This window comes from Malus domestica, chromosome 15 (genome assembly GCF_042453785.1).
Source record: "Malus domestica chromosome 15, GDT2T_hap1".
NCBI classification, from domain to species: Eukaryota; Viridiplantae; Streptophyta; class Magnoliopsida; order Rosales; family Rosaceae; genus Malus; species Malus domestica.
Genome location: NC_091675.1, coordinates 8003641 through 8022100, shown reverse-complemented (window position 1 = coordinate 8022100; position 18460 = coordinate 8003641). Strand labels below are relative to the sequence as shown.

Below are 18460 nucleotides of genomic sequence, written 5' to 3'. Positions count from 1 at the left end.
ATTTCCTAATGTCATTTGTACTAAATCATTCACTTGTACTCACTAAATGAGAGCTTGAACCTATGTACTTGTGTAAACCCTTCACAATTAATGAGAACTCTTCTATTCCGTGGACGTAGCCAATCTGGGTGAACCACGTACATCTTGTGTTTGCTTTCCTATCTCTATCCATTTATATACTTATCCACACTAATGACCGGAGCAATCTAGCGAAGATCACAAAAAGCGATCGTTTTCGCTACCTAGGATCTATCTTGCAAGAGAACGGAGAATTTGATGGAGATCTCAACCATAGAATACGACCTGGATGGAAAGAGTGCATCCGGCGTGTTGTGTGACCGTCGTAGGCCACTGAAGCTCAAGGGAAAATTTTATAGGACGGCAATAAGGCTAGCGATGTTGTATGGCACAGAATGTTGGGTGGTGAAGCATCAACACGTACACAAAATGGGTGTAGCGGAGATGAGGATGCTTCGTGGGATGTGTGGGCACACGAGAAAGGATAAGATTGGGAATGAGGATATCCGAGGTAAAGTAGGAGTAGCCGAAATTGTAGGAAAGATGAGAGAAAATCGGCTCCGGTGATTTTGAACATGTGCAAAGAAGGCCGACTGACGCTCCGGTTCGAAGATGTGACTACGGGACAGAGGTTCAGGGCCGAAGGGGTAGAGGAAGACCTAGGACAACTTTGGAAGAGACTCTAAGAAAAGACTTAGAGTACTTGGATCTAACGGAGGACATGACACAAAACCGAGCGCAATGGCGTTCTAGGATTCATATAGCCGACCCCACTTAGTGGGAAAAGGCTTTGTTGTTGTTGTTGTTGTTGTCAAACGATAGATTTGTTAGATTAGAGAGCCGGTGGGGTTTAAACCCATGCCATGGTGCAGAAACGACACTCATTTTCATCACTGTGATAAAAGGCCACTTGCAAGTGTAAAGAATTCAGGTTTTCGGTAAAGAATTTGAGGCCCGTCACAAGTGTCGGCCCAATTTATAAATGAGGTTCAAATACAAAAGTTACGTTACCGCCACCCAGCCCAGTTCCCGCGCCGTCGTCCCCAAATTCCACCAGTGTTCCGATTTCCAGCGAACCCTAAACCATTAAACGCCGCGTTATGACGTAGGCAAATTCTGTAACAATGGAAAAGCTGTCACCTTCTGCCTCTTTACCACAGTGATGAAAAAGTGTTAAAAGTTCTTGCATGACACCGTAGATTTAAATCCCGTCGGTGACTAATCTAATATCTAATCTAATAAAATCTTTTGTTTGACAAAAAATAAAAAAAATGATGTCACCTTGTTCTTCGTCAGTTGACCACGAAGCTTGGACAGAGTAAGCAGAAGAACTATAAACTCTTCGGTCATCACAAATTCTCCACATTTCTCAAATTTTACATCCCAATTTTCTAACAAAAACCGAAACACCAGGGCCCAAGATTTGCTGAAGCAAAAATTGATTGCAGAAGATGATTTTATACATATCAATATAAGGATAAGGTCAGAGAACTCTAGAGCTCAACTTCGAAGGCTCATCTAGGGCCCCTAAATTCTCAGAGCTGGTCCTGAGTCCCATACCCAAGAATGGCGCAATCAATATCGGGACAAGGAGGGGTGACAATTGGATTGGATGCAACAAAATTCAAACGACAACACAAATGCAATAACAAGTAAATAAACTAGTCGAAATTAAGCTTTTACATCCAAATGTACTGAAAGTGAAATATGACCCTCCATGGCTTAGTTACTCTTCAGTTTCCCCTGCACACATCGGCAAGGTTACCCGAAAACGCCTCCAAGAAAAGGATGAACATGGCAAGCATGCAAGAGGCCACACAGAGCAGAGCCATAATTCCCAAGACGATGTGACACTGATGTCCATCATCAAAGTCCTGGACCCTTGATGATCCCTTAAGAACAGCAAGCCTACCCTCCAAGTCTCTGCATTCTCTCCAGCGCCGGTCACACTTCATAACGCTTTGGATATAGTAGCGTCCGGTCAGAAACAGTTGAAGCCAACCAAAAGCACATAAGACCAGATAGCACCCAAGGAAGAGAAAGTAGTCCGAGCATCTCCAAACTCTGTTGCCGGTCAAGGTCCAAGTAAATCCTACTTGGAAGCCAAGGCAGAGGATGACATGTTTCACCCAAGTTGACACTCCAGAAGTGATTCGCTTTTGGTGCTTTGAAATCTTATATTCTGCTTTCTGTATTTTCTTCATCAGCTTCTCCTTCTCCATCGGAACGATGTCATTTCCTTGGTTTCCAGCCATACCTTTTCCTAATTTGCAAGAAATTGATTCACTCACAATATGTAAAACACATTAACTCACGGATCAAAAAAGTTTATACTTTCTAAGGGATTTTTTTTCAAATCTTTTTAACACTTCATCAACATCGTATGAGTAGCACAAAATTTCGTTAAAACATCGATTGATATGTCAGAACAAAATTAAAATGCAGACTTTCGATACTTTCTAATGCATCCATGGCTCTTCCAAATCCTAAAACAACCTTAATATTTAGAATATGACTTAAAGTGTATTTGGCCATATGTTTGAGTTCAAATTGGTTTAGAAAAGTCTAAAGATGTAAGTTAGTCAGTAATAGTATATTGTCGTGATATACGGACATTAGTTTGGTTGATTTTGTTTGATGGATAATAAACCAGTTATGATCAAATTGCATGTAAAATATTGTGGTTACTAATTTGAGTTTGATATAACAAAGTGATCTTGGGTTTATGCGAGATAATTTGTGCTATATCTTCCTATTTATGCTCAAGTGGGTGAATAAATGTTCGAAAGTAAGCACAACACAAGTCTAAGAGTATATAGCATGGTGGGTCCAAAGTTTCTGGAGAACAAGGGCGAAATCTCAAATGATGCCCTTTAACGACAGATTAGTTGACAAATTTCCTCTACAAACTAAGAGTAATGCTATATATATACCATATTTTTATACTACATTTTCATATCACTTTAAGTAACATTTGATATATACAGTTACATCATTTGAATTAATCAATCAGATTTTTAAATTTAGTTCATTATTTAATAAATTAATAATTAAGAAAAACTAGTTAATTAAATGATGATTATGGTATACGAAGAGTCTTTCACCTTCCTTTCCTTGGGTTTTGCAAATTTTTCAAATGATGTGGTTGTCCACACCAGATGTTACTTAAGGTGATCTAGAAATGTGGTATAAAAACATAATATGAATAACATTACTCAAAATAAAAACAATGAATAAACCCCAACAAATTCAGAAAGTGCAAGTTTTTCAACACAAAACGAAACTTGAAAAACCAAGATCACCTTTTTCTTTCTTCTGCAAAGTTGATAACTTCAGATCTGTAATAAGAAGGAAATAACCTTAATACTTGACTACAAACTTTTGGAAAAATATCACAAATTTGAAATCTTCCATAACCAAAATCGCTAAAGTAAATACCTTGAGTTGCGGTTTGCGGTGTGGAAATGGAGAAAGTTGAAGTCTTTCAGAGAGACAGAGTGAGAGAGTCTGAGGTTTTTTGAGAGGGATGGAGAGAGAGAAGAGCAAAATTTCACCAAAATAGGGGCTCTGCTTTCTTCAGACAATCCTTTGTCATGCATGCTAACCTTCCTACTCTTTCCATCCTTGGCTGTATTTTGCTTTAAATGCTAAAAATACCCTTAATAAATCTCTTTCCATCTTTGGCTGTATTTTGCTTTAAATGCTAAAAATACCCTTAATAAATCCCCCTTTTTTTTTAAACAAAAGATATTATATAGGGGAGAGATGTGTGCTTAGTCTTACAATGGGCCAGCAATAATGATGTAATTCAAATTTGTTTTTGACGAGAATTGAACCTAAGACATTTCACTTACAAGTGAAGATGAATATCATTAAATCGTAGTACTAAGTGATAATAAACCCATTTGAATATGAGTGTTATTACGTGGTGGTGCTATCAACACAATCATTTTTACTTTCTAGAAATTCTTTCTTAATTTTTGTTTTTTGATATTCTTCAATTCATTCAATCTACTGATTGAAAATTAAAAAAAAATGTAACGAAAAGTAAAATGAAATGTGTGGATAGCACCACCCTATTATATTCACCTACTAATCGTATTTTCCCACTTACGGTGCAAATTAAAGAACCAGGTTATGGCTACAAAACAAGAAGTTTTTTCGGAGTCACTAATTTATAATTTATCACATGTGAATCATCTATTAAATTTATGGTATTTGGAACACGTGATAAGTATTTATTGGACAGTAACGCCATTAAAATTAAATCTTACTGACTAAGAGAATCTCTCCTAAATAAATCATGTCTTGGTATGTCCTGGCACTATTTAATCTATTAATTCATTGTAAATTGTTATTAGGATTAGGTGGCTAATTTGAGGATTCTAAACCAGAAAGTATGCAGTAGGTAGTATTTTGACTCTGTAACACATGACATTTTAGTCATTTTCTGTCTATTTTTCAATTTGTTTTGTATATTGACTGATTAATGCTCGACAAATTGAGTTCATTTCACCAATAATATACAATAGATACCTCCCAAAAAAATCACAGAATTGTATACAGGAACATAAACACAAACACCATTCCTAAACAACTAGGCTTTTCAAGAGAGCCAGCTCCGCTGTTCTCACTAGACGAAGAAGATGCTCGGATCATGATCCTAAATTTGCAGTTTCCAGTAGATGGATCACTCGTGGCGACGGTCGAAAGGTTTGGAAACTTGCAGGCAGTGTCCAGCTGATTATTTATTTGATAGTAACTGTTAAATGCATACGAAATGTTTCCGCGAGCATCCAAATCTCCACACGAAGTTCCATATCCGAGACTGGTGCAATCAGCTTTTGAACATGCATAGCTCACGCTTAGCGCCACTTCTGGATCATCAAGACTCGCTGAGGGCGACATGACACACCATTTCTTTTCCAGATATTGTACGCCGCTTGCTGCTACTAATCCATTCGAGCCTGTAGTGCCTAGACTGAGCTGATACTTAGGTGTTCCGTCCCAGTAAAACAGCCCCCAATGGCGTTCAAAGTTACCTGGCTGAATGCTCTTGGCATCTTCATCGATGAGGCTAAATAAGTAGGCGTCCACAGGGCCGGCTCTCATTGGAGTCCCTGCGTTATTCTTGATATGGGACATAAACCCTTGGTTGAACCGTTGAGCATTCTGCATATTTGCATTCAGGTTCCCATCTGTAGGCCAACCGATCTCTCCAATAATTATGGACAAGTTTCCAAATCCGTTTTTCTGTAACGCCCATACAAGGGTGTCATGGTTTGCATCAAACACATTGTTGTAGATTCTTCCATTATCGTTAATAGCACCCGAGTATCCATTGAAGAAGGCGTAATCAGCTGGAAAATTGGCATCATTATAGAGGCTTATGAAGGGATATATATTGACAGTGAATGCAGCACCGTTGTCACTCAGGAACTTGACAATTTCCAACATGAGATCCTTGGTGTCTGGTCGAAAGTCTCCATTAGAAGGTAGGTCTGAGCCACCACTGTCGTAGACGTCAGCATTGATAGGAATCGTGACCTTCACCTGATTGCTCACACCGGCTTTTATGAGAGCTGACTGGATATTCTGAAGGGCAGGAAATATTGTTGGAAGAAAAGTTCCATTGTATGTTGACAACAATGGTTCATTCCCCACTGCAGCATACCTTACAAAGTATGTATGAAACAGGTAAGATCTCGAAAGATTAATTAGACGTAAATTCTACCTTCAGTTAGAACTGGAAAAGATGATTTGATAAAAAACAGTAACTAAGAATGGAAAATGTCTGCCTCCCACCTTCCGAAACAGTTTTTTCTGATAATGAAATTCCGCAAATATTATTCTTCGGTTCAAGACAGCTAATAGAAATTAAAAAACAAATGAACTATAGCAACGATTTAACGCTGCAGGCATTGTTAGTCAAATTTCTTGAGCGTTACTTTCCTTCCTGCAGCACGATAATACTTTGTGAGATGGATATGGATATGGATTTCTACTTGACAAGTCGACTAGCTATAAGGAAAGCATCCTTGATAATGGAGTACTATCATGCTTCAGGGCATATCTACAAACTTAAATGAAGGCAGAAGCATGAAGCGTTATCACCCGCGATTAAAAAACTTTCAATAGAAATAACCTTGGAACAACAGTAAATACAGCAGAGTGTGTGATTCTGTAGAGAGTTGCTCCAACTAGCTACGGCAAATAGATATACCAGATCTCTAAAATGAAGGGGTTCTCTGTGGATGGTCAATGAGAAACTCCTAAACAAGTGAGTTGAAAACCACAGAATGGTGACTCTAGCATTGCAGAATACTCTTCAACCAAATCGAAGTCTTTACTTTTCTACCTGTTGGTCATGACACTGAAGTGCACGAGATGAAAGTGAACCGTACCACATTACCGGAAATCCAAACTCAAACACCAAGGACGGGTCAGGCAAGGTTCTACCTATATGAGAGGATGACTAATGGTACACACACACAGTTCTAGCTTCCCCATATCATCTTTCGATCACGAAGACTGAATCACATAGCGGCTGATCAAGAATTTGATTTCCTAGAAGTAAAAAGGTCACACACAAATGTTTCCCTAACGGATCCATTTGTATACAGGCAAAAACCAAGGAAATTATCTTGTGAGCATAGACAAACTAAGATCCAGGTACTAGCCAAAAAAGGAAACTACATGCCGTTTTTATAGGACTCCAACTGAAACAAAACCCAAATCTAAAAATATGAACAGAGGTAAAAGCTGAGAGAGACAATTTACCTAATATCTACACCATTGGAGACATGTGAGGAGACATTCTTGGAAACCCATTTCTCAGCTGCCTGCATACTGTTAGCCAAAGAATACAGCATCTCATTGGGGATTCCAACCATGACCTGAATCCCAGACTTGCTCAGAGCATTCAGAATACCCGAATCGGCATCGAAAAGCTTGACCTTTTGGATCCCGTTGTTCTTCAACATCTTCACAACAGTTGCTGGTGGGAGAGGGTGTGTTAACTGTGTCCCCCAGTTCGCTCCAATCCCAACCACTAACCCCACCAGCAGATTGAAGAACAATAAGGCAACACTTAGGCCTCTAAAGCCCACACCTTTCAGCAACCCCATCAAAACCCTTCACCAAAAAACTTGGAATTTGAGCAGAAAACTGGTCTTGGAAGCAAAGTGAGTGGATTTAAAGAGATGGGTTTGAATCTTTGGAGCTAAAGTTTGCAACTTTGAGCTTCTGAAGCTTCAAAATTTTGAAAAACCCAGTTCAAAACTTGAAAGAAAAATATTGTTCCTACAAGCCAAAAAAAAAATTCAAAACATGGAAATGATTAATTGAAGTAAAAAGGCAAACTTCCTAATCTATGCACCAAAGTTGAAGAGTGACAACTACAAGAACACCAGAAGAATAAAGCAAAGCATAAAGGGTCAGACCCAGAAGAGGAAATAAGGCTAAAAACTGAAGATTTTTCAATGGGAAGAGTACAGGATTTTTTCGACTTTGGATTTCTTAGAAACAAAGGAAGAGGAAACAAAGAGGGGGAGAACAATAGAAGAATGTTTTCTTTATGTCTGGGTGAGTGTTCAACTTGATTGATTGGAGGATTATAAAAATGGATTCTGAATTAAATAATGATGATGATGATGAGAATAATTAAAGCAGTCTTGAATCTGTGTGCTTTTTAAAGGAAGAGTTTCAGACTTTCACTTTCATGGCAGTTATGGTGGTGGTCACCCTTCATGACTAACTACTGCCAGTGTTCAAGTGATCATGTGTTAAGTTCACTCAGCACAATGGCTAAGCTGTCAGCAAATTGAGAATAACTCCCATGCATTTGGGATTCATCATGTTAGTATGTCATACAAATTTATACACTATCACATATGTATTCCGTTCTCTTCTATCTCTACTTTTATTTCATAATTAAGAGAGAGAGATCGCATATCAGACACGTTCTTGAGATCACAATATTTAAAATTCTCAACATCTATACATAACAATGTATAAGTTTTAAAATTTCGACATTTAAATGTAAATGAATTATCGACATAAAAGAAATTGTGACGAACACAATTTTCTTTAAGTTGGCGAATAGCAAGTTGAGGATTTTCTTGCATAAGATGAAAAGGAATAGAGTGCATGACAAGAAAATACCCATACTTTTTTATAAATTTATTATGGACACTGCTACAAGGATTAACCATTTCTTTCCGACTTTTCTGTTGGAGCCAATATAAAAACAACATTTGCTACATCTTATGAAGATTATCCAAAACCATGGTTTTTGTTCAAAAGTTTATAACCATTGTTAAAACTTTAATATAATAATATAACCAATCAATGCAAGGCGCTTTATTATATTGAACACCAATTCTGAATGGTAACTCATAGCTGAATTATAAGATGATTGTAACTCAAATGATTCCAAAAGTTTACAAATGCATTCGAAGTCTTAGTTAGAAGAATAATTTATATGATACGAGTACACTGTAACGTGATGTTCTGTGTCAATGAAATATGAATATTTAGAATTTTTTTTACATATATCTATATTTGATTAGTATGATATGTCACTGTACCAGTGTACCTGTTCAATGTAAGTTCTCCTCATTAGCTAAATTGAATTTTCCCCTCCTCGTATGACTTGTATAAATAGGAATTCATCATGCAAGTAAACCCAAGGCTTAGGGTTTCCATTACAATAGTCGATTATATACTAAAAAGTTAAAACCATGAATGGCTAGGCGTTTTGTCTTTTTGGAGAGCTTTAGAGCTTGATTGTGTTTATCATTTGCATTATCTTTTATTAAAACATACGACATTGCGTTTTGAATTTTTGACCGTAAAATGAATTTTGGTTTGCCAATTACGGAGTGAATTGTTATTAGTACTTAAAAAATTTCATTTAGCACTTCAAACTTTTTATAATTAAAAAGAAAAATACACTTATAAAAAATATAAAATGAGATTTTTGAAGTGATAATAACAGTTTCCATTATGGAATACATTGTTTGTGCTACTTTTTTTTGTATTTCATTTGTATTAACATGTGCGGCATCCCACATTCGCACGTTCGAGTGTAACCCACTCTTTTACTATTTCTTTGGTCGGTGGGTACACGTGACGTCCCAACCCTTAAATTGGTTGTGCCTCTTGATGTAATGATGGTTGAACATTTGGTATAAAGCCAGAATAAATGCGAGATTCAGATCTTTGTGATCGGAGCTTAAAGATTAGAAGATTCAGATTACTTATCTTAAATTATACGATTTTTTTTAACTTATCTTATTAGCTCATCTCACACAAATCAAGGATCTGGATCTTTCTCTATTCAACGGTCCAGATCTCCTTATATTTGGACTTCTAACTCAGAAATTTGGAAATGATCTAAATTCAATAAATGCCACAATTGATATCGAATTTGTCATAAAAAAAAGTTGATTTAAAGACTTTAGCTTACAAGTAAATAGAGTATTAATAAACTGCAGTACTAGTGAATAATAACAAAAAATAACACTAAACTCGAAATACAAAATAAATGAGATGGATATAATGGTCATACTTGTGTGGACCATCCTTTCTTCATGTAGTGCGGTGGTCACACTTACACGAGGGTCATGAGTTTATATATGCTTAAAATTGGAATGACTTGTAGCTAGTAGCGAAAATTTGAAACCAAAATACGACCTTGAGTGCAGAGGTAGGCCATTTTCAAATCAAATTTGAGTTATAATGTGTACTTTAACAATATTGTATCTTTTAAGAGTTGAGATATTGGAAAAAATTAATATTCATTGATGATTTATCCTAGACAAACTCTTTGAGTCTTAGAACGATGGTGGTGTTCATTCCAAAAATCTCTTTGCGTTTTAACCAGCTTAATTATGTTGTTCTTTAAGAATTTTGACTATGTACTTTCTAATGTTTATTTGTGGAGGCAGATTCTCTGCCCTCCCACTATCCGTGCCCTCCCACTTTCTGTGTTGCCCTCCCACTTTCTATGTTATTCTGTTTGTGTGGTCACGGTTAAGTCACGTCAATATCTTATATTACTATTTATTTTTATCTTATCATCTCTATAAAAAATAATATAAAATATTGATATGGTTTAACCGTAACCACACAAAATAAAAATGTACGAAAAATGGGAGGACATAGAATTTGCTTCCTTTATTTGTTACCATTTATCACAAATTGTACCTTCACTCTTTTAATAAAGTGAATGTTTTTGACCAGGAAAACTGAACGTCCCACTATCAGCTTAAACTTTTTTAATTGTGTAAAATGACCATATAGTACATATTAAAAATTAAAATACTAAAATACCAAACATGTTACTTGATAATTCATATAAAATCAAGGCTTCTTGCTTTGCTTTGTCTTGATAGTTTGCTTCATACCAAACATGTTACTTGGTGTTGATTAGTTTTGTCGTTCGGTGAGATGGACAGTGGGTGGATGTTTAATATGGCAAAATATGATTATTTTACAAAATTGAAATGTTCATAAAGAGTTCAAAATTATTGGTGGGTAAGTTGTGGTCTTTGAATAGAAAAATTGTGTATTTTTTTTTCAATAGTAACTTTACGAAAATAATACGAAAAATAATAGAAAATTTGTGCAATACAAACTAACAGGTCAATTTTAGTTTGCAGTTTTACATGACACAAAAATAATACGACATAAAAAATACAACTTGTTGTCAAGTACTTATGAACCCACCACTCTAATTAGTACCAAAATGGGACTCTCATTTTTAACCAATGGAATTCTCCTCACTCTCGAATAGAAAGTGTCACGCAACCTGTTGTGACTAGATGTATAGTGCCGTTTCTTAAATATCTACTTTTAACACTAGTAAGTATGGAAATATGTTTAAACGCGAAGTGTAGTTGTACACTCCTTTAACGACACTAATTGCGATTCTTCTGAGCATATCATAAATCACATAAGAACTCTCATCCCATTCAAACCACAGTGAACAATAGTAAGTATTAATTTGTTTTTTCTTCCAAAAATATATATATATTTATTAAATAATGATCAAGTGGATATTTTAATTCACTTGAATCATATTTATTTGGTTAATGCAGGGATTAATTCCTAGTACATATAAAGCTTGGTGATCAAGTTGAGTTTTTATCAATGGCAGTGACTACGATAAAAATGGGTTTGATTGTTGCAGAGGTACCACAATCTCATGATCATCATATTTTCATTAGGTTTTTGCAATTTCTGGAATCTTTAACTACTCCCTTTGAGTATTCATCCTTTTTGGAATTGAAATCTTCTTCGAATCATGTGTCTAGAATCAACGAACTAAAAAATTCGAACAATTTATTTTAAATCATGCGGCGGTGAATCACATCAAATGATTGTAGTTAATCACTGCAGGGATATTCTACATTAATTTAGGTGAAACCCCGGACGAGAAGGATGGACCTAACCGCACCAGGTAACCTACCATTTGCTTTTTTAATTTATTTATAACAAAATATCGTTTTGGGTTGTTGTAGCCTGCAGCTGGTGTCCCAATAGTGGGCCGGAATAGGGTAGGCATGTGCAAATACCCACTGTACCCGTCTGATCCAACCGTTGCATATGGATATCGGTCCTACGCATTTCTTGTGGCCTGTTCTTTTCACCGGATTCCTGTCTGTATTTTACCCCTACAAAGGCAAATCAGTTCCATCCCGTGCTTTTCTCCAAAGCACTTTATTTGTTACTTTCTTCGTCATCACTCTGTAAGTCATTCACCAGTGCCACTGATCTCTTTATCTTTTATGGACTTGGATTATATTGTTTGCCCTCCTCATCCCATGCCATTCCCATCTCCTGCTATTTTCTATAGTCACGGTTAAGTTACGTTAACATTATATATTTATTTTTTATAAAAATAATAAGACAAAAAGTAATAGGAATATAAAATGTTGACGTGACTTAATCGTGATCATAAAAATAAAAGAGAATGGAAAAGGCATGAGATGGGGAGAGCAGTCAATCCAAGTCCATCTTTTATACTAGTATCCTTGTCTGAAAGTGCTTTTACGAAGGCCAAAGGCCCAAAGTATAAATCTAGTGCTTCTTGATGTGGTGGAGTTTCACTTTAGTCATTGTAGTTATTTTACTAACCGTTGCAACCCCAAAACAATAAGCTTAATTCCGTCATATTTTTTCAACAACACGAGTTCCGAAGATGTAAAAACGTCTCGCATTGCTTCTCGTGTGTTATTTTTGTCAAAATGTGACGTGATTAATCTATTGGTCTTGAATTGCAATATTCGTCGAATTTGAGCGCTAATGTGGTGGTTATAAGAACACAAGGGTGCCATCGGATTAGCAGCGGCATTACTGTTATGGCCAACAATTTCAGAGCAGCAGGCACCACCACAACAACGTGTATCGAAATATCAGCGGTTGCCTTACGGCCAAAACTGGGTTTCTTGGCGGAGGAGCTTTTTTATCTCTCAGTTCGTCTCTACTGTGGTTGGCTTGCCTCATGCTGGCTAGCAATGCATGAGACGACTTTTTGGAAGATTTGAGTGAATAATCTAAAGCTAAGGAAGCTACTACTTCTGGGATAAGGCAGTGCTTGAAAAAGGACTGGAAAATATAGTTCAGACAACGTAGACTAACATACACGTAGCATGTTTATAGTACGTACATACCTTTCAGACGAGTTCTAAAGATATCTCGTGCATATCGAAAACGTTACCAGACGGACTGTAAGTTAGTTTTAGGTTTTATCTCTTGTTTTCTTTATTAGTTAGCCACTATCCACGCATGTTAAACTGGAGGTTCTTGTGGAGCCAAAAATAATCACAAGGCGACACGTGGATTTCTAGACAAAAGAGGACAAAAGTACCCTTGAGGTACAACGAGATTCCTACGCGCAAGTAGCGGGCAATCATCCCTCAACCAAGTTAAAAGTACTCAAAAAATGTAACAATTCAAAAACCATCTCATCAAATCCCTCTTACAAGGTAACTCCCAAAACCTATTTCATTCCATATATTTTTACCTCTTTTTCCCTCTTTTAGCTAATCAATTAGCTATCATTCCATAACTTACAAAATATTCCACATACAGTACATAACCTCTCAAATATTCATTCCAAAAATGTGTTAACTGGCTAATTAATGGATTGATTACCTAATTAATCCATTAATTGTCAAATAACTCACACATTAAACCACAAAATGCACACAAAAAGCATCCCAAAGGCCGGCCACCTTTTCTCCAAATGGGACCGGCCATGCCCTATAAATACTACCCATTTTTCTTTAAAAACCTAAGTCCACACTCTTGCAAAACTCCAAAAACTCTATAAACATTTTTCTCTCTAAATTCTAACTTTGGCATCGGAGGTTCTTTGGCCAAATCCCCCTCATTCATTGTGGACGCGTGAGGCTTTTGACCTTAACCAAAAGTGTTAATTGTTTTGTAAGTGCAATTTTGTCCAAGATCATGGAGAAAGAAATTTGCATCCACAAATTGGTGCTTTCATTGAGAGAAGAGTCACACACTAATAGAAGACTCTCGCATAAAAAGGTTTTTCTCTATTTTCTAGTCCACTTGTATTTTTTCGTACGTTCTTATTATTAGAATTTTTTATTTGCAAATATTCTTTGACAAAACGTAAAAGAGAAATACAATGGCTAGAAATTTAAAAAAGTCCATGAGTGAAAATTCCAATATTCAAGAAATGGGACCGCGGTAATCCACGAGACTAAATGTGATCTTAAGGGGAGCAGCACCAAGCCGTGCTATCCAAGGCCCACGCCACCAAAGCTACGGCCTGAGCCATGTCACTTCATGCCCAACGCGAGCCCAATGCGTTGCCAAACCGAGCCCAAGCTTCATATTCGCGAGCATCACACGTTGAGCAGCTTGCTCTCGCGGCCCAGCCTGCTCTCGTGGTCCAGCTTACTCCCGCGGCCCAGCCTGCTCTCGTGGTCCAGCTTACTCCCGCGGCCCAGCTTGCTTCCGCTAAGCAGCCCACTCTCATGGCCCAGCCTGCTCTCGCAGCCCAGCCTGATCTCGTGGCATTCCAAGCAGCCCAAATCGGTCTAAGGTTAGTTCAATTATTCCTGACTTCAAGTTTATGGGCCTACGATGGAACCGGGGGCATTTTCACCACGTTTCTCCGTGGATTTGACATTTTCCAATTCAAATCTTGCACCCGGAGCCTACCACACTTCCACTGCTCAAGGAGGCACATTTCTTCCAAGTTCTTCTAATCTAAATGGTGAACAACACTTGTCTCGACAAGTCATATAGTTGACGAGCGTCCTTGCACAACAGACAACCTTGGTGAATCAACTCTTGCAACGCATTGAGATCCAACGTGCCTCGAACGAGGTGTCCCGAAGTAGGATAAGGGCAGATGAACCTCTCCACCAGCGTTTGGCAAACAACCTATCAACCAACCATGATCCGAGCATTCTGGTGGTTTACTTTCCCGCCTGGATCATTGGGATAGCGTATACTCTCATCTTATCACGTGGATGAGCGTGCATTCCTTATCAAGCCCATGGACGATCATATGTTCACGGTTGAAGTCACACTCCGATTATCAATATGGATAACCTTCCAGGTGAAATGTTCATTCACAACTAGGCTTGCAAGGAGTATTCTCCACCTCACATTGGAGTAAGCAGCACGGTAGACGGAGAGAAACAGTCACTAAATTCGACTCAAGTTCAACCGACAATCTGCGAGCAGCCTGTTTGCCTGCCAGGAACATGCCATATGCACTGCAACCGCGGCATAGACGAGTTGATCATAGGAAAGAGTGGCCCAAACCCATAGGTCACGACCGAGGGCAGCCGAAAGTTCCATTGCCTCAGCAGAGGTAAATTCAAGAAGAAGTTGAGAGGCTTCTAACTGAACGATTGTGCAATTTCCAACGTAAAGAGCCTGCTGACGATGCGCTTCGACGATACATGACCAACATAAGCATGTCACCATTCACGAATGAGATCGAGTGGATAGATCCACTTTGCGGGTTCACTATGCCTCACTTCACTCCATACAAGGGAGATGAATATCCGGATTGACATCTCAAGCACTACCGCAGTACCATGATCCTCTACAGGAACAACGACATGCTTATGTGCAAAAATTTTGCCACAACTCTACAAGGCGAGGACCAAGATTGGTTTCACTCTACCGCCGCAGTCGATCCGAAGTTTCAATGAACTTTCTTTTTTTTTCATTAAGGAGTATTCGTCTAACCGCTCAATCAAAAGGACATCCGACCATCTTTTCAGCATCATAAAAGACCCTAGGGAGACAATTTGCGACTATGTCAAGAGGTTCAAAGCTGAGAAGGCCAAGATTGTTGGCTGCAACGAGGACATAGCAACGTTAGCATTCAGAAATGGGCTTCCTACCGAACATCCTTTATTCGAAAAAATGATCATGGGAGAATAACTGACCCTAACAACTTCGTATACTTTGGTATAAAAACATGCATTATGGGATGAGGCCAAGCAGTCTAACAAAAACGAGTCAGAAAATAAGCACATGGAACGTTCCTCGACCAAAGAAGACTCATGGCCTGAAACATTCACCAAGTTCACAGTTCCAATCGGCCAAATTCTCCGCAAGCTCAAGAATGAACCTTGGTTCGAACTGCCGCCGCCCATGAAATGCGATCTTACCAGGCTGAATCATACAAAGTATTGCACATTCCATTAAGGACCAGGCCACACTACCAACGATTGCCTAAAGTGGAAGCAGTACATTGAGAAGCTGACAAATGAGGGTCGATGCGATGAGTATCTTGACAGGTCAACGAAACAACCTACACAAGCAGGGAAAGTCTCCATCACCCCCTTAGCCCCGTTTGGGCTTTTCCAAATAAGTTCAAAGTCTTAAGCAGCTTGACGAACAAGGCCTCGCAAGACAAATATTATCCAGTTTGTTATGTAGTTTCTACCTTTCAGCACGGTTGATTTATTTCTTTGTTATCAATGAAGATTCAAGAAGTCACTCATAAGCCTGGCTCAACTGCTGTCCACAACAACTGCTCAAAACCCTGTCTAGGTTTACTCTCCAGTGTGAGAGGATAAACTAATTGCTCTCTAGTGCAAGAGGGTAAACCAATTCCCCAACACCCATATGGGTTTGCTCTCGAGTGTGAGAAGATAAACTAATTGCTCTCTAGTGCGATAGTGTAAACCAATTCCCCGACACCCATTGCTCTCCAGTGTGAGAGGATAAACTAATTGCTCTCCAGTGCAATAGGGTAAACTAATTCCCCGACATCCATATGGGTTTGCCCTCCAGTGCGAGAGGATAAACTAATTGCTCTCCAGTGCGAGATGGTAAAATAATTCCCCGACGCCCATATGAGTTAGCTCTCCAGTGAAAGAAGATAAACTAATTGTTCTCCAGTGCGATAGGGTAAACCAATTCCCCGATACCCATATGAGTTTGCTCTCTAGTGTGAAAAGATAAACTAATTGCTCTCCAGTATGAGAGTAAACCAATTCCCCGACATCCATATGGGTTTGCTCCCCAGTGTGAGAGGATAAACTAATTGATCTCCAGTACGATAGGGTAAACTAATTCCCCAACACCTATCTGGGTTTGCTCTCCAGTGCGAAAGGATAAACTAATTGCTCTCCAGTGCGAGATGGTAAAATAATTCATCGACACCCATATGGGTTTGCTCTCTAGTGAAAGAGGATAAACTAATTGCTTTCTAATGCGAGAGGATAAACTAATTGTTCTCCAATGCGATATGGTAAACTAATTCCCTGACACCCATCTGGGTAAAGCTCTCCAGTGCAAGAAAGCCACATAGCTCAAAAAGATCGAATGCTTGAAGATCAACTAGGCAGCAAATGGTCAGGGGGTAGCAGCCATTTTTGCACTCAATAATTTGCTTATCTGACACTTTATCTTTAGTAGCTCCGATCTTGGCAGCTCCATCCACGGCAGTTGAGAAATCAAACTCAAGAAGTTTCCTCATTTTTGGCAGGCAGCCCAGACGTGGTAGCCTAAACAATTGCCCATGCCACGCCACTTCCTCTGCCCATGCCGAACCAATCATTGACTTTAATCAAGCCGAGCCGCTTAAGCAATGGCCCCTGCCACATCACTTCCTTGGCCCATGACAAGCCGACTCTTGGCCATTGCTAGCCAACGTGCCGCACCACCCTGACGATTGCCCAATGGCAGCACCACCCAAGAATAAGATAAGAAGAATTAAGTTTTTTCTTGCCTCGGTGCGGCACGGAGAAGACGAAGAAAGCAACGAAAGACGATCATTTGCACGGGCAAGTGTAGAAGATTGCCAAGGGAGGGGGAACAAATATCCTCTAAGCTTTCCCTCTTTTGTAGGGTAGAATAAATCGCTCTCCAAAGTTGATTTAACAACCCACTTAAGGTGGACTTAAATAGGCTTTGAGAGATTTATTTCCCTTTCCTAAAAGGATCTAATTTCCTATTAAAATAGAGAATCAACATCAAATTAAGAAACAATTCAAAGTTTCCTAGTGCAAGAAAATATCTACACCTGTTGCCCTTTTCTGCGAGCAACCCAACAGGTGTGGGGGCATTTGTGGAGCAAAAAATAATCACAAGGCGACACGTGAATTTCTAGACAAAAGAGGACAAAAGTACCCTTGACGTACAACGAGATTCCTACGCGCAAGCAGCGGGTAGTCATCCCTCAACCAAGTCAAAAATGCCAAAAAAAGGTAACAATTCAAAAACCATCTCATCAAATCCCTCTTATAAGGTAACTCCCAAAACCTATTTCATTCCATATATTTTTTACCTCTTTTCCCCTCTTTTAGCTAATCAATTAGCTAGCATTCCATAACTTACAAAATATGCCACATAAATTACACAACCTCCAAAATATTCATTCAAAAAATGTGTTAATTGGCTAATTAATCCATTAATTGCCAAATAACTCACACATTAAACCACAAAATGCACACAAAAAGCATCCCAAAGGCCGGCCACTTTTTCTCCAAAGGGGACCGGCCATGCCCTATAAATACTACCCATTTTTCTCTAAAAACCTAAGTCTACACTCTTGCAAAACTCCAAAAACTCTCTAAACACTTTTCTCTCTAAATTCTAACTTTGGCATCGGAGGTTCTTCGGCCAAAGCCCCCCATTCATCGTGGACGTGTGAGGCTTTTGGCCTTAACCAAATGTGTTAATTGTTTTGTAGGTGCAATTTTGTCCAAGATCAAGGAGGAAGAAATTTGCATCTAAAGTTCTATCGATGGATAAGATAAATATTGTTTCTTCTCTCTACTTAGCTTGTATATTTCAATACCAACTCAACTTAGCATTTTCATTATTACATATAGTTACTCGCTATCATTATTGTATCATACTGTCATTTTATGTTGAAATGACGTTACTTTTGGATTTGATCTCATTTTCTTTAGTAGCAGGCAACTGT

General features: G+C 38.5%; 1 protein-coding gene and 1 long non-coding RNA gene across 2 annotated transcripts; both read right to left on the bottom strand.

Annotated features, from left to right (window-relative positions):
* Positions 1 to 1599: 1599 nt before the first annotated feature.
* On the bottom strand, positions 1600 to 3689 carry LOC103437279 (uncharacterized). Its single transcript, XR_529672.4, has 3 exons — positions 3457 to 3689; positions 3321 to 3356; positions 1600 to 2281 (listed from the first exon to the last, which is right to left on the bottom strand). It is a non-coding gene; the product is annotated as an uncharacterized lncRNA (long non-coding RNA).
* A 784-nt stretch (positions 3690 to 4473) lies between these two features.
* On the bottom strand, positions 4474 to 7883 carry LOC103437280 (glucan endo-1,3-beta-glucosidase 5). The gene is made up of 2 exons (XM_008375752.4): positions 6799 to 7883; positions 4474 to 5692 (listed from the first exon to the last, which is right to left on the bottom strand). The coding sequence occupies exons 1-2, from the start codon at positions 7143 to 7145 to the stop codon at positions 4567 to 4569; spliced, it is 1473 nt and encodes a 490-aa protein (XP_008373974.2). The 5' UTR covers positions 7146 to 7883; the 3' UTR covers positions 4474 to 4566.
* Between the last annotated feature and the right edge of the window lie 10577 nt (positions 7884 to 18460).

Excerpts from the sequence above, each read along its gene's own strand:
- LOC103437280 (XM_008375752.4), bottom strand. The coding sequence starts at position 7,145 with ATGGGGTTGCTGAAAGGTGTGGGCTTTAGAGGCCTAAGTGTTGCCTTA. Across the intron at positions 5,693-6,798 it reads TCCAATGGTGTAGATATTAG|GTATGCTGCAGTGGGGAATG; the intron begins GTAAATTGTCTC and ends ATACTTTGTAAG.